At 37.6% G+C, this 23,851-nt stretch overlaps 1 protein-coding gene across 1 annotated transcript in view; it reads left to right on the top strand.

Annotated features, from left to right (window-relative positions):
- Nucleotides 1-23,851, top strand: part of CYSLTR2 (cysteinyl leukotriene receptor 2) — a 202,454-nt gene that overhangs the window by 156,485 nt on the left and 22,118 nt on the right. The window contains 1 exon segment of the mRNA XM_072610559.1: nucleotides 6,177-6,255. Coding sequence (XP_072466660.1) covers nucleotides 6,177-6,255 — 79 coding nt within the window.

Below are 23,851 nucleotides of genomic sequence, written 5' to 3'. Positions count from 1 at the left end.
TTTGGCATACTTAAATCATATTTTTAACATGACTTCATTTACTTTATACCCGTTCCCTCTATGTATATCCCTTTTATGTTTCATAATAGATGAACAATTCTCAAGATTAACAGGTATCATCTTCCCTTATAGGGAGATAAAGAGTTTGCAACAAGTTCCCCCCCCCCCACCCCGTTTTCCTTTTTATACTTCTCTTGAGACCTACATTTGAAGATCGAATTGTCTATTAAGTTCTGGTGTTTTTGTCAGGAAGATCTGGAAATCCTTTACTTCATTGAATGACCATCTCCTTGCCTGAAATGCTATGCTGAACTTTGCTGGGTCATTCTCATTTTTCTTCCCAATTTTTCCTCTACTTCTTTTACTTGATTTTCAAAATTCTTTTTGAGCTCTTCCATGACCTGAGACCAATTCATATTTTTCTTAGAAGCTTTGGATGTAAGAGCTTTGACTTTGTTGTCTTCTTGTGAGTGTGTGTTTTGATCTTCCTTGTCACCATAGTAATTTTCTATAATCAGAGTTTTTTTTTTCCCACTGTTTGCTCATTTTCCCCAGCCTATTACTTGACTTTTAACTATTTTTTATAGTAGGGCTCTGCTTCCAGTGTTGCACTACCCCAGACTTCAGGGATTTTGTGCAGCTGTTTTCAGAAATACTTCTAGGGACCTGTAAATTTTCAGTTCGTCCAAGGTGGTATGATCTAAGGAGAAGTGTTTGCTATTCTCCTGGCCTGTGCTCTGGGTCTGTGAGCAACCACAAGCACTCTTTTCTGCCCTGGAACTATGAGGAGATTCCACTCTCCACTGTGACCACAAGCTCTGTTATACTAGTGTTCCTTTTTGCCCTGGGACTGCCACTCCAGACTGTGACTAGATCTGAGTATGGGCAAAGCAACAAAGCCCTGCCTCAGTGCTAACAAAGAGACCTCTGTAATCTCCTTCTGACAGTTGTTGGAATCCCTTACCATCTGTGGGCTGAGAGCTCCAGAAGCAGTTGCTGCCACTGCTGCTGTCATTTTAGTCACTCCCAAGACCTGCTCCTAGTTTGCTGTGGGTGGGGCTGTGCTGGCTTGGCCTGCACTGGACTGTGCTCCACTCTCACTCAAGTGTGACAGACCTTTCCTGCTGACTTTTCAAGTTGTCTTTGGCATTGGTGGGCCAAGAAGTCTGGAAACCCCCACTGCAGTCAGTGATTCAGTTGTTCTGAGGCTTGCTCTGGGTTTGTTAGGGTCCAGTCTGGGGTGGCATAGCCAGAACTGGCCTGCACTCCTCTCTCATGATGGAAAGTGACATGCTGGGAAGTGACACAGTTGTGGGCGCAGTAAAGAATCAAGACTCAAGATACCTGAAGGGCAGGGAAATACCAAAAGCATGAGGAAAAACCTCAAACTCTGCTCTTATCAACACTGGAAAAAAGTGAGAGAATACTAAAAGCTGCCAACCTATATGCCTACTTTCCTACTCATATAAACTCTGTAAGAGTCACAAATCAAGCAAACATTTATTAAACACCTACTTTATGCAAGGTCCTATACGCAAATCAAGGGCATCTTCAATGAGTGTTTTAGCAAGGAACAAGCAAGCTTTTGTAATACTCTATGGACCTCATAACATCCATTTGCAATGGATGCAATGATGTAGATAATACAAGGTCCCTTTGTGCTTATTAGTTGTTGATTTTGTAAAAGCATTTGATTCAGTTGAACAGAATGCTGCCTCTTCAGTAAAGTGTCTCTCCTTTATATATTAAAATCTTTTAGGATTCCTTGAAAGATTGAATGACAGAAGTAAGCCTATTCAAAGACCCTCTGATCATCATAGGCTAAGCAAAAACAGGTAGATATATCTTCTTCATTGTGATGGAGAAGATGATGGAGATACAAAGGCAAAAATGAAATAATCCCTAACCTCAAAGAGCCTGAAGTTCAACCAGGGGGATACGACCTGTGGACATATAAGTAAACAGAAAATAACAAGAAGAGTGAAGAACACTGATGACTTGGGGACCAGGAAAGGTTTCCTATAAAAAGTGGCACCTGAGTTGAGTGCTTAGCTCAGTGCCTGGCACAAAGTAGGCACTTAATTAATATTTATTTATGGATGGATTGATTGATTGGAGGAAGCAAATGATTCTAAGAAGCAAAGGTGAGGAGCATTTGGGTTCCAAGCATGGAATATGCAGCCTATGCAAAGGTAGAAGATAAAAGGTGAAGTTCAGTGAACCACCATTAGATTTCTCTTCTAACAACAAGGAGGTAGTTCATGTATCATTAGCCCCATTTTACAAACTGGGGCCTAGAGAGATAAAATGGCTTGCTAAAATTATCTGGCTCTAGATTGTCATTGGTAGGACTGCAACTTGCTCCCCGCGCTCCAATCCAGAGTCTTGGCAACTACAAAGAATCCCCATCATGTCTTGGAAGATAATCATCCACAAAGTAAACATTAAGTCTAAGGCTGGCAGCAGTATTGAATTTTTCTTGTTTCAGTTATTATTAATATTAGTCAACTTACTGAGATTTGAGAAAAATGAAAAGCAATAGAATTAACTTGTAAAATTAAATTATCTTGCTTACTGCTTTCCCCCAAAATAAGTATTTTAACGTCACAAAATATATTTGCTAAGGAAATTCAAATTAGTGAATCAAATGGGACATTGTTTGACTATGACAAAGCGTCTCCTTCATTCATGAATGTCATAGTATGTAGGTGGATCTCCTTCTAAATAATCCATTCTGCAAACCTCCTCTGAATTTAGTGTCTCTACCTAACCACCTTTATAGATCAAGAAATGGGCCATGAAAACTATGAAACCTTGCTTAGTGTTCATAGCCTTCAAGTGTGTGAAGGGTTGTGAACTACAGGATGGTAATCAGCTATTTTCTACCTCTGCTGAGAATTAATGAAATGTGTGATGCAACAGACTGAACACTGGAATCCAAGTCAGGAAAGCTAGACTGACATCCCACTTCTGCCACTAAATGACTCTGTAGCCCTGTGCCTCAGGTTTCTCATCTGTAAAAGAAGAGGCTCAGATCAAATAATTTCTAAGATCTTTCCTAGCTCTAATACTCTATAATAGCTCCCTATCTGCCATCATCAAATCAAATAAATATTTGTTAAAACACTTAGTATGTGCAAGGTTCTAGGGCACAAAGACAAACCAAAAGTGATTGGAGGGTTTAGCAAAGTACCTCTCCAAAAGACTCTATTTAAAGATAGTTCCCAATCCAGTCATTTTTTACCTGATTGTATTCCTGAACTCCCTCACGTTCCCCAGGGTATCACCAGCACTTAGCACAATGCTTGGTACATAGTAGGTACTTAATAAATGGTTATTGACTGATGATATGTAGTTCCTGTCCTTAAGGAGATTACAATGTGTGTGTGTGTGTGTGTGTGTGTGTGTGTGTGTGTGTGTGTGTGTAAATAATTGACTTCTTTCTCATTTTCTACCCTTCATTAAAACTTACTTGGAAAAAATTAGCCCCAATTGAGAGAGACTAGGAAGGGGTAGCATGGATCATTGTCATTCTTTTTTTACGTATATATTATATATATATATACATATATATATATATATAAGATATATGTACATATTATTAGTTTATTTGTTTTCCGTTTTCTATAATTACTTTTATAAGTCTTAGATTTTCTCCCTCCCCCCTTCCTCCCTGAGACAGCGTGCAATCTTATATGGGTTCTACACATATATTCTTATTAAACATATTTTCACATTGGTCATGTTGCATGGAAGAATTAAAATGAATGGGAGAAACCATGAGAAAAACTAAAACAGCATAAAACATAACACAAAAGAGACTATTCTGCTTCATTCTGCTATCTAATTTCTCTGGATGTGAAAGGCATTTTGACTCAAGAGTCCACTGGGAATGTTTTAGGTGCTGTGAAGGGCTAAGTCTACCAGAAAAATTCTTTGGGTACTGTGGTTGTTGCTCTATACAATGTTCTCCTGGTTCTGCTCCTTTCACTCAGCATCAGTCCATGTAAGTCCTTCCAGGCCTCTCTGAAGTCCTCCTGTTCATCATTTCTTATAGCACAATAGTATTCCTTTACATTCATATACCACAACTTGTTCAGTCATTCCTCAGTTGACGGGCATCCCCTTGATTTCTAGTTTTTGGTCACCACAAAGAGTGCTGCTATAAATATTTTTGTACATGTGAGACCCTTTCCCATTTTTATGATCTCTTTAGGATACAGTCCTAGCAGTGATATTGCTGGGTCAAAAGGTATGCACATTTTTGTAGCCCTTTTGGTGTAGTTCCAAATTGCCCTCCAGAATGGTTAGATCAGCTCATAGCTACGCCAAAAATGAATTAGTGTTCCAACTCTCCCATATCTTCTCCAAGATCTATCATCTTCCTGTTTTGTCATGTTAGGCAATCTGATAGGTGTGATGTGGTACATCAGAGTTGTTTTGATTTGCATCTCTCTAATCAATAGTGATTTAGAGCATTTTTTCATATGACTATAGATAGCTCTAATTTCTTCCTCTGAAAACTGCCTGTTCATATCCTTTGACCATTTGTCAATTGGGAAATGACTTGTTATTCTTATCAATTTGACTCAGTTCTCTATATATTTTAGAAATGAGGCCTTTATCACAGACATTAGTTGCAAAAATTCTTTCCCAGTTTTCTCCTTCCCTCCTAATTTTGGTTTCACTGGGTTTGTTTGTGCACAAACTTTTCAATTTAATGTAATCAAAATTATCCATTTTGCATTTCATAATGTTCTCTGTCTCTTGTTTGGTCATAAATTTCTCCATTCTCCATAAATCTGACAAATACAGTATTTCTTGCTCCCCTAATTTCTTTATAGTATCCATCTTTATACCTAGACCATGCATCTATTTGGACTTTCTTCTTGTGTATGGTGTCTGGCATTGGTTTATGCCCAGTTTCCACTACACTATCAGTTTTCCCAGCAGTTTTTGTCAAACAGTGAGCTTATCTCAGAAGCTGAGATCCTTGGGTTTATCAAACACTAGATTGCTATATTCGTTGACTACTGTGTCTTGAGTACCTAACCTATTCCATTGGTCTACCCCTCTATTTCTTAGCCAGTATTAAGTGGTTTTGATGATTGCTGCTTTATAATACAATTTGAGATCTGGTAGAGGTAGGCCATGATCATTGTCATTCTTAGGTGAAAAAGAAAACCACAATAAATCAGTAACTTTACCTCTTAAACTTCCATAAACACTTTTTCTTAAATTTTATATAATATACTTATTTTCTACAGCATTATCAAAGTGAGCTTTAAAAAAACCCTACCTGTTCATCTCATTAATGTTATGAATCTGGGTGACTAGAAGGATGATGGTACCTTTGATAGAAGAGGAGTTGGTTTAGGAGAGAGGAAACTATGACTATTCACTTTTTATAACTAATCATGTCCCACCCACCCATCTCAAGGTGACCAAGGGATGATGTTGGGGAAAGGAGAAGGATTTTCTCAATAGTACTTAAACATCTGCTGCTGAAGATGTGGGAGAGTTGGAACACTAATTCATTGTTGGTTTAGTTGTGAGCTGATCCAACCATTCTAGAGAGCAATTTATAGCCCCAAAGGGCTACTACAATGTGCACACCCTTTGACCCAGCAATATCACTTCTAGGACTATATCCCAAAGAGATCACAAAAAGCTGGAAGCTTTCATAGTAGAGGGAAGAGGGAAGTGGAAGTTTAGGAGGATAAGTATAAGGGTGGTTGTATTGGAGATGTACTCACTACTGCTTCAGAAAGATATTTTAATCTAATTTTAAATCTGTGCTCTTATTTTCCAGGATTTGCATTTTTGAGGTGGGGCAAGGGGACAGAAATCCTTGAGAAAAATTCAGATCTACTTAAAGTGTCTGCTGGAACCCATTGGGTCTCTTGGTTGATTTCTCTGGAGACCAGAAAAATGGCTACCATGCTTTTTGTTTGCCATATTGCACATTTTTTCTATTTTCCTGTGAACTCCCAGTTGGGAAATCCTGGCTTTAAAAAAAAAAAAGACTGTTCTAAAGGCATCCTCAAACCCACATGTTTAAAAGCCAGAATATTCTAATGTCCATAAAGAGTGTTCCTCCTTGCTTATGATTGGCTGACCCTGTTGATTAAACATCAATAATTTGTGGGTTTTCTTTCACTTCTGTTTTAAATCAGCAAGCTGCAAGATGTGAGGAATAAGCAGAGAAGAAACAGGAGACCAACAAGGAAGCCACTGAGGGAAAGAAAGTCTAAGGTAGGTTAAACCCCCTTTTAAAAAATATTTGTTTTGGTCTATGCTTGCTAGCTACTTCAGTTCTGAAATCCTTTATCTCTCCTTTTACACTTAGAAACTTTTTTATAGAGTTCTTTGTTTTCATATCATAGTAATTTCCTAAAAATACCTCTCTCCCCTCTGAACTCTCTCTTGTAACAAAGAAAACCCATTAAGAAAAAACTAACCAACTCAGTGACTAATTTAAACCCTTGGTGTTTCACTGTATGCCCATAGTACCTCACTGTCTCTACTGAAAGAAGGTGTCTTTCATCTTCTGGTCTCTGGTATCAAGACTGATGATTTTAATTCACCTGATTCAGCTACCTTTTAGTATTAAAAATCCTTTCTTCATTGATCCTCTTTAGGATTTACTTTTTTTTTTTTTAATACTCTCCATTCCTTTCCTTTAGAATTCAAGCACATCAATCATTCAATCAGAAATTTGGAAAAACAGGCATTGGTGACTTTGTATTTCAGTTCATTGGATCAAAGGATCATAGATTTAGAATTGGAAGGGACCTCAAGGCCAACCAGTCCAACCTCCTCATTTTACAGGTGAGGAAACTGGGGCTCAGAGAAATTAACTTGTCTGAAGTCACACAGCTAATAAGTAGCAGAGCTTGGATTTCAGTCCAGAACTTCCAGAGAAAGGGCTATTCTTACTTTTATGCCATCAGCTGAGTTGTCAAAGCAAAGGCAGAGAAAAAGAAAGAGGAATACTTCTCTTTCTCCCCCTTTGCTCTTCATTCATTTTCTCCTTTATTATGGAGGTAAATGTTAGGGGAGTCTCTGACTACACCTATATGAGTTGAAGCAAATGTTCAAAGAGGGACTTCTGCAAAAGGGAATCTCCCAAATTCATAGGATTTAGAACTGGAAGAATATATAGTTCAGTTCTCTTCCTACCAACCTCCCTATTTTACAGAAGAAGAAACTGAGGTTTTGAAAGCTTATGTGATTTGTCTCAAGTCACAAAGTAACCTTAGCAGAGTCAGACCTAGTGTCCTTAACCCTGCATTCTGAACTTAAAATACAATGGATGCTCCAAGAGGTTACTTGGCTGTTTGGAGTTGGAGATTCCTTCACATGGTTTCTACATGAAATCTGAGACTGAAGTCTGCTTGAAAACAATTTATTAATATTTTAAATGCAAGATTTTGACTTCTTTTTTTGAAATTACAAAGGTTATCTCTCTAGAATATTCTGAATGGTTATATAAGAAAAGAACATATTTGTAAATATTCACAGAAAGAGAGAATGTCAGCGCCATCTCATTTCACTCATACATGAAAAGTAGTCCTCACTGTGGGTATACCCAACAAACAGTCATTCAATTTCCTCTGAAGACTTTCAGTGACAATGGAGATAGGTAAGGTAGCCTGTTCCCCTCTTGGGTTGTTTTCATTGCAAAACAAGTCAACAAACATTTATTAAGGGCCTTTTTCGTGTGGGTCACTGTGCTAAGTACTAGGGAATATGGAATACAAGCCAAAAGAAAGCCAGTTTCTTCCCTTACATTCTAGGGGGGAAGACAAAGTAGTAAAAGGGAGCTGAAAAGAGGGAGGTACCTGTATAGAGAAATGTGATGGCCAAGTCCAAAGAGTGAAGCTTGTCTGGTTCTTGGCTCAAAATAGAGGTTCTAGGAGAAACTCACCAATGCAAGGAGAGAAGCTGAAGGAATAGAGGCAGTTGAAGAGTCCTCATTGTTAGTCAATTTCTCCTGATATTTAACCCAAGTCTACCTCTTTCCTGCTTCCACCCATTGCTTCTGGTTCTTCCTTCTGTGGACAGAGACAACTCTAACCCATATTTCACATGACAGAGCTTCAAATATAACTTCTCTGAGTTTTCTTCTCCAGGCTAAATATTCTCAGTTCATAGCACCCATTCAGTAAATCCAATAAATATTTATTAACTACCTATTACATGTCAAGTACTATGCTAAGTGCTGGGGATACAATTAATAAAAAGATAGGCAGTCCCTGCCCTCAAAGAACTTATAATATGAGGGACATATGACACAGGCATACTGCTCTTGACCATTCTGGCACCCTGCCTCCGGACGCTCTTCAACTTATCAATATCCCTCCTGAACTGCAATGTCCAGAACTGAGTACAGTCTTCAAATTTTGTCTCTAAAGGGAGGCTGATTTCTTACCATGAAGTCCAAGGATGTAAATGCTTTGAGACCTGCCACATTGATTTGTTCATGTAATATTCATTTAGCATCTCCCCTGTGCAATTTACTCTGTGAAGAAATAGGGGAGATTACTGAATATAAAAATATAGAAGACATTGTCCCTGTTCTTAAAGAGCTTATAGTCTGACAATGCAAGGGAAGACCATGCAGGTCATGTAGATACACATAAATAGAAATAAGAAGGTTTCATTGCCTAACTAATTGAAGGTGGTATGAAATCAGATGCAAGAGAAATCACTTTCAGCTGAAGGAATCAGTGAAAGCTAGATTGAAAAGGTGTCATTTAAATAGAGCCTTGCAGCTGGGTTGGATCGCAACAAAGAGGCAAGAGGGTTCCAGGAGTAAGGAGAAGATGAGCATGGGCAGGAAGGCAGGAAATTGTGGGATATATTTAGGGAACAATGAGTAATAATAGTTTGGTGAAGTAGAGAGTCCATGAGGGGAAGTGGTATGAAGTACAACTGGACAAAGTAAGCTGGAGCCAATCGTAGAAAGCCATGAGTGTGTGGTTGAGGCCTTTGACTGTTCTCTAATAATAGGAAGCCATTATAATAGGATTCTCAGATGCATCCCAAATTTGCAGTTGTGGACAAGGAACTTCTCTTTCCTGTGACTCATGTGTGTGTTGCTTTGCTGATTTACTCGATTTAATTGTTGGGAAAGGTCTAATCAGAAGAGGGTCTCGGGATTAGATAAAATGGCCAGTGCCGGGGATACAACACATGGGGGGTGGTGAAGTAGGTCCAACAAGAGACATTTTAAAATTTATTTTTTAATCTTAAAAAAATTTTAATGCCAGAAAATTACTTGAGATCACCAGAGGATGAAGGGAGGAGGATGTTTGATGGTTATTATTCAGAGTGTTGTTGGTTTATCTAAGAGTTGCCAGGCAGTGTGTGTGCCCATGACCTCCCCTCTCACTAATTGAAGGACATAGGCAGGGGGGTCATAATGTACTGTATTGGTCTGGATGTAAGCTGTACTCCCTCTCCCTCTTCCACCTCCAAATCTGACTTTTACCAGTACTTAGGGAAATGGAATGGAAAAACATTTATTAAGTGTTTACTACATGCCAAGTGCTGGAGATAAAAAACAAAAAAAACAAGAAAGTCTTTGCTTTCAAAGGGACCCCATTCTAGTTGGGGGTGGGAGGAGAAAGGGGAGCACATATAGGAGAGTTCAGCTACATGATGCATAGCAAGACTTGGAGGTCTTTGGATTGTTCTGTTAGGAAGGGAAGACACCAATAGTCTCTGGGCTTATGGAGCTTGAACTAGAGCCATCGTGGGGATGAAAGGCTCTCATGCCAGTCTGATGGGCTCCATTCCCTGTGATCAACATTATTGTTCAGTGTTCATTATTGTATACATGTCTATGTAGCATGGATCTATGATTTTGTTCACTTGGAAACTTCCTGAGATATGAATTCCCTTTACTGATGCAGATTCCTTATGATTTAGAGCTGCCTGAGGTTCAGACAAGTTAAGTGACTTGGGATGGAGGACTTTCTAAGTTAAGTACTCTACTATCTGGACCTCGAACATGGGAATCTTATTATGTTAGAACTGAAAGGAATTTTAGACATCATCTTGTTCATCTCCTTTATTTTAAAGAGAAACCGAGACCCAGAGAGAATAAATGACTTGCAGATGGCCCCATAGGAAGTTAGTGGAAGAGTCAGAACTTAACAACTGGTGTCCTGCTTCCCATTTCAGGGCTTTTTTCCCACTAAACAATTTAAGAGATAGTAAGCTCAGGCAAAAGAGCTACCCCTTTATACACCTATATACTACCTGCTAGTGGGGTGGCTAAGGCTGTGGTAGCTCTTCTGAGCTCAGGAGTTCTGAGCTGTAGTAAGATGATAAAGTACATCAGGTGCCCATGCTGGCACCAACAGGATGAGTCCCTGGGCTTGGGCAACCATCAGACTGCCTAAGGAAGGCTAGAAAGAAAATGAGGTAAGTGCAGATCAGCAGTTAAATTGGGCCTCTGAATTGCCACTGCACTTCCAGCCTGAGAGACAGGGAGATCCATTCTTTATAAAAGAAAGAGAGAGAGAAGGGGTGGGAGGGAGGAAGGAAGAAACAAAGAAAGGAAGGAGGAAAGAAGGCCAGTCAATAAACATTTATTAAGCACCTATCATCTGTCAGGCACTGGCTGGGGACATAAATAAAGACAATCTTGGGCTTTTAAGCAACTTACAGTCTAATGGGGAAAGATATAAAAGGAAGCTAAAAAGGTAGAGGGTGATGGGAAGGAAGCTACCCAACTCAGGAACATGGTGGAGAAGTGACGGAGGAAAAAGAAAGAAAAGAAAGCTGATATAATCGACTAAAATTTTCCAAAAATCTGAGAAGTGCTATTTTAAATATAGGGCACTTTTAATCAAGAAAAAATATTGTGTAGGAAATTTGCTATTTCTACTTTATTTAAAGAAGGTGCTTTGCTTTTCTAATGCATAATGGAAGCATTGTCCACTTTTTTAGGATTTCACATCTTTTGATTTCTGTTTTAGCAGTAAATAACACCTTCCCAAGAAGAAGGCATGGATGAGTTTTACTGTTACACTGTTATAGAGAGGTCACATATCCACCAAATACAGAAATATGATAGGTCCTCAATAAAACATTCAGATTGAATTTGAAAATCCCTGAAGGATTTTTAAAAGTACCACTTACAACAGGTTACAAATAGATGCTGTGAACTTACTATCATATGATCATATATTTGGAGCTAGAAGGGACCTTCCAGGTGATCAGATGCAACCCTTGAATATTACAAGTAAGGAGACTGAGAAGTTAAGTGATTTTTCTCAAAATCACACAGGTAATGTGGGAGACAGATTTATTGCTGTCATATACTCAGAAAGTAGGACAACTTTTCTCTATATACCAGAAGTTTAAGGGAGGAAGGTTTCCCTATCCCTTCACTTCTCTTAATATAGTCAAACTTAATGAGGCTTATATGTGTAAACAAGGTGTGTTTAGGATGTCTCTAATTGAGCCTCTTATCAGGTGTGAATACCATTTGACTGAGTCCAGAAGGGAATAATCTTACTGACTGAAAGAATAAATTAACTATGCCTTTGGGAGTGATAAATTACTAATTCCTGAGGAACTTGGGGCAAACTTTGGAACTAATTGTAGAGGAGACCTCTGTTTCTACACCAAAGGTCATAGTGAGGAGAGGATAATTTTCTCTTCCTCCTTCCTCTTCACATCATCCATGTAGCTTTGAAAGAGACTAGTAGGAGACAATACATCTGTTGGGGAGAGGAGAGACGCTACAGATAGAGATACAGAGAGACAGTCATCAGAAAGAAGCAAATTCAAAGAATGGGACTCCTGACAATCAAGGAATAAGTAAAATGTCTACAGATAAACAAATGACCCAGGAGATATGCCTAAGGATTCTACAAAGAAAGAGAGGACAACTAGGCCCTGTTTTGAATTATCTTTGTCATATGTGTTTCCTTAAGCTCTCTTAAATAAAAAGCTTATGTTATTCTTCACATACTCAAAATAAAACAAAACAAAAAGAACTCAGTATCTTCCACTCAAAATATTCTGGAAAAGGGAACAAGAATCTAATGCCTACAAAATCCTTTGGCACCAACTGCTCTGGCTCCCCATTCAGTGCTTTCTTTCCACTTCCCTTAAAGCCTTTGCTGCTTAGACCTAATAAGGGAAAGTTTTTCCCGTTTTCCCCCTCTCATAGCTATTTTTCCCCCTTCATGCCTCATTCCCAAATTTTCCAAATCTTTTTTCATTACCACAGTAATTTAATTTTGTTCCCATTCTCACCATCCCTATGGTACGTATTTGTGGGAGAGTGTGTCCCAGGTTTACAGAGGGAATGTTTTTAGAAGTACTGTTTTTCTATCATTTTAGTAAGTGCCTTTACTAAGAGCTGTGTCTACTAGCTGGTTGTTAATTGGAAGCACGCAAGTTGGGGCTTGTGAGGAATAGCCAGTCATAGAGTTACCATAGAATCCTATGTGGAAACATTTCCATAAGTCTGAGTACACCAGGGGACTAACAGAGGGGATCCTACAGAGGAAAATAAGATCCTAATAGTATAAAACTGGAAGGGACCTCAGAACTCATCTTTTCCCATTCTCTTATTATAAGGAAACTGAAGCCCAGGGATGTTATCAACTGCCCAAGGACACATAGATTGTCAGTAATTCAAACCCTGATCTTCAAACGCCGTTGTTCTTTACAATTTGCCACATGGACACACAGTCTTTCAGAAGAAGCAATAGAATTAGGACCCCTCTGTGTCTCCTGTCTCTCATGTCCTCTTTTCATTCCCACCTCCACACCATTCACTTTTGCCAAGGACATGCAGATTCAACCTTCAACACCATGATGTGGACACTGAGAATGTCACATAGGAAGTTTTCACAAGAAATTTAAAGGAGGCACACAAGGGAGTTTCTCTAAAGGGGAAGACTTGAGAGATTAGATTAGTTTAAAAATAACTCAAGGAGGAAGTAAGAGAAAAGGAACCAGAATAGTGTAGGAAGAACAATGGAACCCTGTATTGAATGAGAGCAAGGAGTCACTCCTCAGTATAAAGATACAAAACACCTGGGAAAACCTTTGAGGGAGTCACCATCTTGGGGGATGGAGTGAGTGACTGGTGGGTTAGATATAATTAACTTGGCCAGGGCAAAGTTGTGAAGGCATATTTTGTTAGTGTTTTCCCAGTGTCTTTGTTTGGCCCCAGAGTTCTTCAAATTTGCATTCCTCTTAAACACATGCATCCGAAGCAATACTTCATCCTTTGACATATGATTTCAGCCTGTCAAAACTTAACTGTCCTGTGTCTCCTCAAAGAAGACTCCTCAGAGTCTTTCTCTTAGATATTCTAACCATGTTGAAGTATCACTGTTAATGAACTAATGTGATTCCCTCCTAAATAACATACTTGAATCTTAACAAGAGAGTCCAGTAATTATTGCCTTTCCAAATAATTCTCTAACGATGGGAATTTCAGAGATTGAGGCAATCTGAGGTGGGTGGAACGGACAGACCTCTTAATGGGTGTGTTGCAACCAGTTGATATAGGCTTAAGAGAGTTAATTATTAAATTTTCAGTGTGAGCTTTATTTATTGTTGTGTTAATTGTCTAGACTTAAGAAATTGATGGAAAAAGTATTAATAATGTAGATTAGTTAGATTAAAGAAGGTTCATCTAACATTGACAATTACTAATTTAAGATCCCATAGCTATTCAACTATTAAGGTGTGTAATGGTACTTTTTCTTTGAGGCAATTTTTAAAAATTTTCTAGCATACTGCTAGACATGTATATTTTTCAGTAGATTGGTTTTTTGGTGACCCTAAAATCATAATCCATAGTACAACTACCTATGTGGCCAGAGCTGACACTTATGTAATCCCTGGAATCTACCAATAGAAGTAGGACCAGTGGGTTGAGAAACTGCATGAAATTCCTGGGGTGTCTCCAAGAAGTGACACTCTATCATGTGGCCATCTCTGGTCTGGTGGCTGGAACACTAAATTGGATGGATATAAGATAACTGAATAGCTATGGGACCTTAAATTAGTAATTCTTAATGTTAGCTTAACCTTCTTTAATCTAACTAATATTATGAAGTGAACTAAGATATGTAAATATTATTCAATAGTTTTTCAGTGCTGTCAAACTCTTGGTGACCCACTTTGGGGTTTTCTCAGCAAAGAAATTGGAGCTGTTTTTCATTTCCTTCTCCAGCTCATTTTACAGATGAGGAAACTGAGGCCAACAGGGTTAAAATGACTTGCACAGTGTCACACAGTGTGACTGTCTGAGGCCAGATTTGAATGTAGAACAATGAATCTTCCTGACTCCAGGTCCAGTGCTCTATCCATTTAACTACCCAAGATATATAAATACATTGTAATACACTCTCCTCCTAAGAGAATGATGGATTACTATGGATGTTGCGCACACTCAGAGATTCTGTGGGTAGTTTTTTGCTTAACTTTTCCTTTGTTATAATGGAAGATTCTAGAGGTGAGGCAACAGAGGAATCCCAAGAAATTACTGAAGTGTGAAAAATAAAAGGTATTCATATATGTTTCTTTGAAAAGGAAATAAGTAATCCAGATATGCATGGAACAGTGTAATCAAAGACAAAAATTCATGAAGGTGGGGATAGAGATGGGGTATGAGGAATGGAGAAGTGTACTGTTTGGACATAGCATGGAGTGTGTGGAGGAAAACCATGTGAGGTAAAGCAGAAAAGGTAACATTAGCAGACCACCTGTGCCAGGGGAGAGGAAGCTACATGCCAGAAATCAGCTTTAGGGTATCTCCAAATATGTTCCAAGAAGAAAAAGAATTTTACTACTATGGTTAGTGCCCATGCGAGCTGGGCTAGCACATCTCTTTGTAAGATTCATGATGTTAATAACATTTAAAGTCTGCAAAACATTTATATATGTTCTCATTTTATCCCCACAACATCCCTGAAAGATTCATTCCATTAATATTCGCATTTTACAGATGGGTAAACTGAGGGTGAGAGTTTGACTTGCTCAGGGTCTTATAGCTAGTAAGCTTCTGAAGCTAGATTTGAACTCAGAGATTCATCTTTGAACACCTGTCATACAGACAAGGGATTAGACTTGTTAGAAGAAAGGAAAATATTTCCAACAATTAGAGTTGGCCAAAGGTCTTCAAGCAGAGATTGAATGACCCCTTGTTCTGCATGCTGCAGAGAGGGAATTCTTGGCCAAATCGTAGTTAGACAAGACGCCAGTGAGCTGCCTTTCCTGTGTTGAGGTTCTACGAATAGATGTCCTTATACAGTTTTGCTTTGAAGCTAGAGACCAGGAGAAGGAACTGATGTTTACTAGCAAGCAGGAAGAGTATATTGGAGAATTGAATAAGTCATGAACCGACATATTATTGTAGATTTCAAAGCTGGGGAGAATCTTGGAGATCAAAGAAGCAACTAGGTGGTGCAGTGGGCCTGGAATCAGGAAGACTTGAGTGCAAATCTAGTCTCAGACACTTCTTAGCTGTGTGACTCTAAGCAAGTAACTTAACCTCTGTCTGCCTCAGTTTCCTCAGCTGTAACAAAAATGCTTGATTCTCAGGGTTATTGTTCAGATTAAATGGCACGTGGTAGATGACAACACCCAGGTACTTTCTGGTCTCAGACACCCTTTAAACTCTTAAAAATTGAGGACCCCCCCCAAAGAACTTTTATTTATTATGGATTATATCTACTGATATTTGCTATATTTAAAATTAAAAATTACAAAATTGCATAATAATCTATTAATTCACTTAAGATAACCATGCTAATATAAATAACACTTCTAATGAAAAATAATTATTTTCCAAAACAAAAAAAAGTTAGTGAGAATAGCATTATTTTACGTATTTTTACAAATCTTTACAATGTCTGGCTTAATAGAAGACAACTGGATTCTCTTAAATGCTTCTGCATTTGACTTATTGCTATATGTTGTTTTGGTTGAAATACATGAAGAAAATTTGGCCTCACACAGATATACAGTTGGAAAAAGGAGGAGTATTTTAATAGACAAATAATGTCTTAACTTTATTATAAAAATGGTTTTGACCTCCTAAAAGGCTCTTAGGGACCCATAGGGGACCATACTTTGAGAACCACTGGTCTAGATTTTCTGATAGTCTCTTTTGTGGTTTGACTCCCCAGTCCCTTCTTCCTGTTTGCTCAGGGTTCCATCTTCTTCTTCCTGCTTAGGAGTCAAGTAAGGTTAATTCCTCCCCCAAGTCTGTCTGCCCACAAAGAAAGACTACCTTGGTATTTTATAAGCAAATCACAGACTTAATTCTGAAGAGCTATGTGTATACCAATGTTTCTGATGCCCACCCCTCCACACAGTTCATAAGCCTAGATTACCTCCAAGAAGAGACATGCTATATGTTTGACCTCTCTAAACATATAGCATCTATTTGTCCTCTTAAAATAACAGAGGAAGGGAAGGAATGTTTTTAAAAGACCTCAATACCAAGAGTAAAATGTATCACCAAATACATTTGTAATCGCATTGGCACACTTTGTACTCGAAGATGATGCCATACTAGGGACTACTGGGCTGAATTTGCAACATAGAAAATGAGACAAAATGAAGTAATTGACTTTTTAGCAAAGAAAGGAAAAAAGATAAGCATTGTTAGTGTCTGCAAAATATCTGTATTGGAAGAATGCGGTCTTTGGGCAATTAAAAAGCTTTCCAAATAATCTGTGTTAATTTCCCATAAGAACATTCCCATTGGTACCATCTTATTTGGGAACTTTCTCTGTCTTGTTCATGTCAGATGTCATTGTGATGGGTCGTACATTATCATGCTCTATATGATCATGAAAGTTCCTTCTTTACAGTACACAAATAAAAAGTCTAGTGTGTAAATAAAAGACAATTTGGCATAGTAGAGGGCAGCACTTCATTGGAATCAGAAATATCTGGGTTCAAAACACACCTCAGGCACTTACCAGCTGTGGGACTCTGGGCAAATCATTTCACCTCTCTGTGCCTCAGTTTCCTCACCTGTAAAATGAGGGGACGTGACTCATTGATCCCTCAGGTCCCCTCCCAATTCTAAATCTATAATCTTATACTTTACTCTTCCTCTTCCCCTTATTCCCTGCTTCCAGACCATTGACCGAAAATGTGACCAGTTCAATCAACAAACAATTATTGGACTTAAAAATCTGAGACTGAAGAACTAACCATTTACAAATAGGAATAAAGACATAAATGGAATAATGGGATTGGTAGGCTAACTGGAGTTTGAGAGATGGGCAGAGCAAAGGGACTTTGTAGTTGTAGAAACTAGTAGAGATATGAAAATATCTCGAAGTTTTAGGAAAAGTTTGCTAGGGGAAAAATTCATGTTGGAGAGGGATCCAGTCTTTAGAAATCAAAGAGGAAATTAAAATATAGAAATTGAGCCTAGTCAGTATAAGACCACCAAACATAAGTGAGCAGACTTAAAGAAATAGGAAGTCGAGTTACACATTTTTCTTTCCTTAGGGTTCTTTTAAATTCACTTGGGAGTAAGGGATTACAGAGTAGGTGGGGGAATTTCAAAAAGCTCAGAGTAATTTGTGGGGAAAATTGCCCCATATGACTTCTTATAGCAAAGGAATAGCAGGGGACTATTAAATTGTGAGCTGCTTGAGGTCAAGGACTATCTTTTGACTTTCTTTATATACCCAGCTCTTAGTACAAGACCTGGCAAATGCTGTTGTTGTTGTGCCATTTTCAGTCATGTCCAACTCTTCATGATCTCATTTTGGGGTTTTCTTGGCAGAGATATTGGAGTGGTTTGCCATTTCCTTCTCAAGCTCATTTTACAGATGAGGAACTGAGATAAAAAGGGTTAAGCTATTTGACCAGGGTCACATAGCTAGTAAATGTCTGAGGCTGGATTTGAACTCAGGAAGATGAGTCTTTTTGATTCCAAGCCAAATGCTCTATCCACTGTGCTGCCTAGCTGCCCCCCCAGCAAATAGTAAGTGCTTAATAAATGTTTACTGACTGATTGACTATGAGGTGTCAAAACATCATAGTTACCAAGCCTGATTTAGTGCCTACATATATCCACCAAACTAAATACCAAAGAAAGTAGCTGTGAGGTAGGAAGAAGAAAAACAAGAGACACCCAAAAATTCAAAGGAAAGAACAATCTAGGAAAGGTGCCAATAACAAAACAGATGATCTCAAATATCTTACCATAAATACACAAGATTCTAACTTGATTTAATGTCATAAGTGTCACTGAAACTTGATTAGATAATATTCATGACTAGAAAACATAAGGAACTGGATGATTATACATTTTCCAAAAGGAATAAGTTTTAAAAAAGGGAGGGAGTAAGTAGCATGTTGCTTAAGAATATATTCTCATGTGAAGAAATCCAAAAGGGCAAGAGAAAGCATAGGTGGAAATCAGTGGAGGCACAAACAAGAATGATGTTCTCATCAGATTATACTACAGACCACCTGGACAGAAACAAAATATAGATGAGAAAATTGGGAAACTTTACAAAATCACAAGCCTCCTCGAAAACATCAGCTATACTGCTATCTTATGGAATTCACTTTTGCCAAGAGCAGAACAGCAAATAATTTCTTCATTTGGTTTAATTTCATCCTGCAAAAGAAGGAAGGCTTTTATTCTGGACCTGATTCTTATAAACAAGGAGGAACTAGTTTCTGAAGTGGAAATGCTGGAAACCTTTGGGAGAAGTAAATGCAATTCCATCCTAGAATTTGTGTCAGTGAAAGGAGGAGAAAAGCTAGACATAGTGTGAGGTGTGCCCTAAAATTTGGAGGGAACAGATTTCAGAAAAAGGATCCCGTGGAATAAAGTTTTACAGAATGATTCAATCTAGAAGGGATGGGAGACTTATTCTGAGAAGAAATGATGCTACATAGCTTCAAATCATGGAATGACAGTCTTCAAGAGTTAAAGTTGAGGGTCACCCTTAGGGCAATGGAGAAGTACAGGGTATCACTACTGTTGAGAATACCATCATCCTCATTCTCTTTCACCTCTGCCATATTCAATCAGTTGTCAAGACCTGTCACAATGTTTCTTTCTAATATAACCATTGTTATCCTCCGATATTGCCACACCAGCCTGGTGCACACCTTCATCACCTAAACTATTACAATAACTTGCTGATGGATCTATCTGCCTCAAGTCTCACCCCACTTCAGCCCACTCTCCACTTAGCTGCCAAAGCCATCTTCCTAAAGCACAGCTCTGACCATGTCACCCGTCTTTTCAATAAATTCCAGTAGCTCCCTCTTACCTCATTCCTTGCATTGACTTTTAAAGCTCTTTACAACTTGGCCCCAACCTACCTTCTCAGTATAAGACTTCACTCCCCTTAACAATTCTGCTATCTGGCAACATTGGCACATTTGGCGTTCTTTGAGCATGACATTCTTCCTAACTCTGTACCTTTTCAGTGGCTGTTCCTCATGAGTGGCATCTCTATCCTCCCTCATTCCCACCATTTGTCTCCTGGCTTCTCTCAAGTCTCAATTCAAATCTTGCCTTCTGCAGGTGGCCATTCCTGGTCCTTTCCCTTGCTTCTGTCCTGTGCCTTCCCTCTGAAATTATCTTTTGTGTACTCTTTCTACATATTGTTTTCACATATTGAGTTGTTGTTTTCATTTTGCTTATTATTTTCCCCGTTAGAATGAGAGTTCCTTGAGGGCAGGGAATATTTTTGCCTTTCTTTGTATCCCTTTTTCTTGAAACAGTACCTGGCACACAATAAATACTTAATAAATGCTTGCAGATTGATCATTGTTTTTAGATTTTATTTTGAAAAATGTATTCTCATTTTGTTTTTAAAAAGAAATTGCTCCCAGGATCATTTCAAGGGCAAGCGGAAGGACTGTGATATAGATATGAGTGAAGAGCTCTTAGAAAAATTATGATTAGTCTAAGGAGACCAGAGGGAATGCTTGCAAATTGACTCATTTGACCCTAGTTATCAAAGCTTTAACTCTGCAAGTACTTGGAGGCACAATTATGCATATTTGTTTTATTCATGATTTCTGTTGTTCTGGGATATCAAAAGCATTCTAATGATAATGAATTAACCAAATTTTTGTATCTTATTTCCAAATATTCACTGCTCCATTTCTTCAGGCAGCTAATTTTATAGTAGCAAGTGTCATGGACAGGATTTAAACCCAGATCTAATGACTCCAATTCAGTGCCTCTTCCCTTATACTAAATAGCTTCTCAGTATTTTTGTTGTGTACCAGCATCACTGCAGGTGTAACTAGATGGCACAATGGATGGAGTGCTGGACCTGGAGTCAGGAAAAAATGAATTCAAATCCAGCCTCAGACACTTGCTAGATGTGTGAACTTGGGCAAGTTATTTAGCTTCTTACTTCAGTTTCCTCCGATACAGATAAAATGGAGGTAATAATAATAATACCTTCCTCTCAGGGTTGTTGTGAATATCAAATGAGATGATATCTGTAAAGGGCTTAGTAAGTGCCTGGCACAAAAGGAGGCACATAATAAATGCTTGTTTCCCTTCCTTCCTTCCTTCTGTTCAATAGCAATACCACATGTTAAAAGCAACCTACAAACAAGCATCTTCACGGTTACACTTTTTATAAAGGTCTAGCTCATCATTGGAGTTATCTCCATCATTAAGAGTTATCTCCATTTAAATAATCTAGGGTGCACTTCTGGTATGTTGTTAAGTAGATGAACAACTCATTTAACAAGAAACTAACTAACAAGCAATTCTAACGATGTAAAATACAGCCTTTCTTCGGATCATCCCAGCACCTAGAGTGCTTGATCGACTGATTGAAGTAGCCTGGAACTCTATTATAAAGGGAGAGAATTTCAGAAGATGGAAATGTGGAGGGAATTGGAGGAATTTGTGCAAAGGTAGTAAAAGACAGAGCAATATCAGTTTATAGATAGTAGTTTTTTTTTTCCACCCTGGAATATATAGTTTGTAAAGAGGAGAAATGTGAAATTAGGCTGAAAAGGTAGGTTATGAGATTGTGAAAGACTTTGAAACAAGTTTGTATTTCATCCCATAGTACAGAGGACCTACTAACAATGTTGAAGGAGAGTGACAGGTCAGACTTACATGTCAAGAAAATGATTTTGTCTTTTATTTCCCTTCAGTAGTATTTTATTTTTTCCAATTATATGGAAAGATAGTTTCCAATATTCATTTTAATATAATTCTGAGTTCCAAATTTTTCTCCCCCTCCCCAAGACGACAAGCAATCTGATATGTTATACATGTGCAATCATGTTAAACATATTTCCACATTAGTCATGTAAGAGAAGAAACAGAACAAAAAGAAACAATCATGGAAAAATGAAAATAATATGCGCCAATCTGCATTCAGATTCCACAGTTCTTTCTCTGAATGTGGATAGCATTTTCCGTCATGAGTCTTTTGGAATTGTCTTGGATCTTTGTATTGCTAAGAAGATCTAAGTATATCATTGTTGATCACCACACAGTGTTGCTGTTACTATGTACAATGTTTTCCTGGTTCTGCTCATTTCATTCAGCATCAGTTCATGTAACTAAGTCTTTCCAAATTTTTCTGAAGTCTACCTGCTTATCATTTCTTATAGCATAATATTATTTCATTACATTCATATACCACAACTTGTTCAGCCATCCCTCAATTGATTGGCATTTCCTCAATTTGTGGCTCTTTGCTACCACGTAAAGAGCTGCTATAAATATTTTTGTACACATAGGTCTTTTTCCCTTTTTAATGATCTCTTTGGAGCATAGACCTAGTGGAGGTATTGCTGGATCAAAGGACATGCACAGTTTGGTTGCCCTTTGGGCATAGTTCCAAATTGTTCTTCAGAATGTTTGGATCAGTCCACAACTTGACCAGCAATGCATTAGTCTTCCAATTTTCTCACATTTTCTCCAATATTTATCACTGGAAAATGATTTTGGTAGTAGTGTGAAGGATAAATTGGATAGCAGAGAAGTAGTAGAGTCCGGACTAGGGGAAATAAGAATCTGAGTTAGGTTGGTGGCAGTAGGAATGTAAAGGATGAATATAAAGGAGAATGTAAAGGAAAAGGCTAAGGCGGTAATGTCCAAAGTTAGAGGGGTGAAAGAAGATAAGGAGATAATGAAGGAGAAAAAAAGAGAATAATCACAAGTCAAAGGAGAGTGCAAGGCAATGGATGTCAAAACAGGGGAAAAAGTTTCAAGGAGGGGTGAAGAGAAAATTCAAGTTCAAGAGATAATAAAAATGAGAATTGAGAAAAGGTCATTAGACTTGCCCTTCATGAAGTCATTGGTTTCAGAGATAAAAATCAATGAGGAAAGAAGTAGTGGAGCCAATATAGAAGATAAGCAAAAGAGAAGATGACAAAGAATCGGGGCTCTCATTTTTATGCATTTCAATCAATTCTTATATGTGTTCAATTTATTTTTATAAAATAAATTATTAGATATATTTGCCATGTCTTCTCACCAGTTAGCTATTTCCTTCCTAATTTTAGTCCATTTTTGGGTGTACAAATCTTCAGTTTTATGTAGCCAAAATAGTTCATTTTGTCTTCTATGATCCTCTTTGTCATCTATTTCTATCTCTAGTTCTATTTATTCTCTTTCTCTGTTCATACCTGTAAAAATAATTCTTCCTTGTTCTTTTAATTTGTTTATGACAGAATCTTTTATATCTAGTTCTAGTTGATGTATCCGTTTGTACTTTGTTGTGGTTCCAGTTTCTCAGTTTTTGTTAGACAGTGCATCTTTAACCAAGTGGTTGGCATCTTTGAACCTAACTTACTAGGTTCATTTGTTTCTGTATGCTGTGCAACTAGTGTGTTCCACTGTTCTACTTTTCTATTTTTTAGTTAACAAGGCTGTTGATTTCTGTGGGTTTGCTTTATATCCTGCTACTCTGCTGAAGTTAGCATTGTCTATGTAGGCCATCTTATCACTTGAAAATACAATAATTTTGTTTCTTCTTTGTCATCATTTATTACCTCAATTACTTTTCTTATTATTATTGGTAGCATTTCTAGCACCATGTCAAAAAGTATGGTGATAATGGACATCCCCTTTTACTCCTGATCTTAAAAGAAAGGCCTTTACTTTATCTCCATTATATAAAATGCTAACTCTTAGTTCTAAATAGATACTATTCACTATATTAAGAAAAAGCTCATTTATTTCTATGCTTTAAAAAAAACAATAAGGAATTTTTGTATCTTGTCAAAAACTTTTTCATTGATTTTGATTTTTGTTATTAATTTGGTGTATTGTTTATAGTTTTCTAAATTCTTATATATTTCTATCAAGTTTTACTATTCATCTTGAATATTAGACCTTTATTAGAGTTTGTTATGAAGATCTTTTTTTTCCAATTAGTTGGTTCTTATCTGATTCTACCTGCATTTATTTTTTCTTGTGCAGAAACTTTTCAATTTTATGTAATTGAAATTGTCTGTTTTCTCTTTTATTACCTTTTTTGTCCCATGTTTTAGTCAAAATTCTCTGCCTAGCCATAGACGTAAAAAAATATTTTTTCTTTTCCTCTTTTCTATAAATGCTATGACTTTTTACATTTGGGTTATGTATCTATTTAGAATTTATTGTAACATATGGTATAAGATGTTAGTTAAATTTAATTTCTTCTAGATTGCTTTTCAATTATTCCAGCAGTTTTTGAGAAGTAGGGAGTCCTTATCATAATAAAAATTATTATCATTAGCCTTGTTGGTCACTGTGTTACTATGTTTGATTCATTTATCTAATCTATTCCATCAACCAACTTTTCTATTTTTAATCAGTATTAATTGGATTTGATAATTTGTACTT

The sequence above is a fragment of the Notamacropus eugenii genome, chromosome 5 (assembly GCF_028372415.1).
Source record: "Notamacropus eugenii isolate mMacEug1 chromosome 5, mMacEug1.pri_v2, whole genome shotgun sequence".
NCBI classification, from domain to species: Eukaryota; Metazoa; Chordata; class Mammalia; order Diprotodontia; family Macropodidae; genus Notamacropus; species Notamacropus eugenii.
This window is presented reverse-complemented; position numbering and strand designations above follow the sequence as displayed.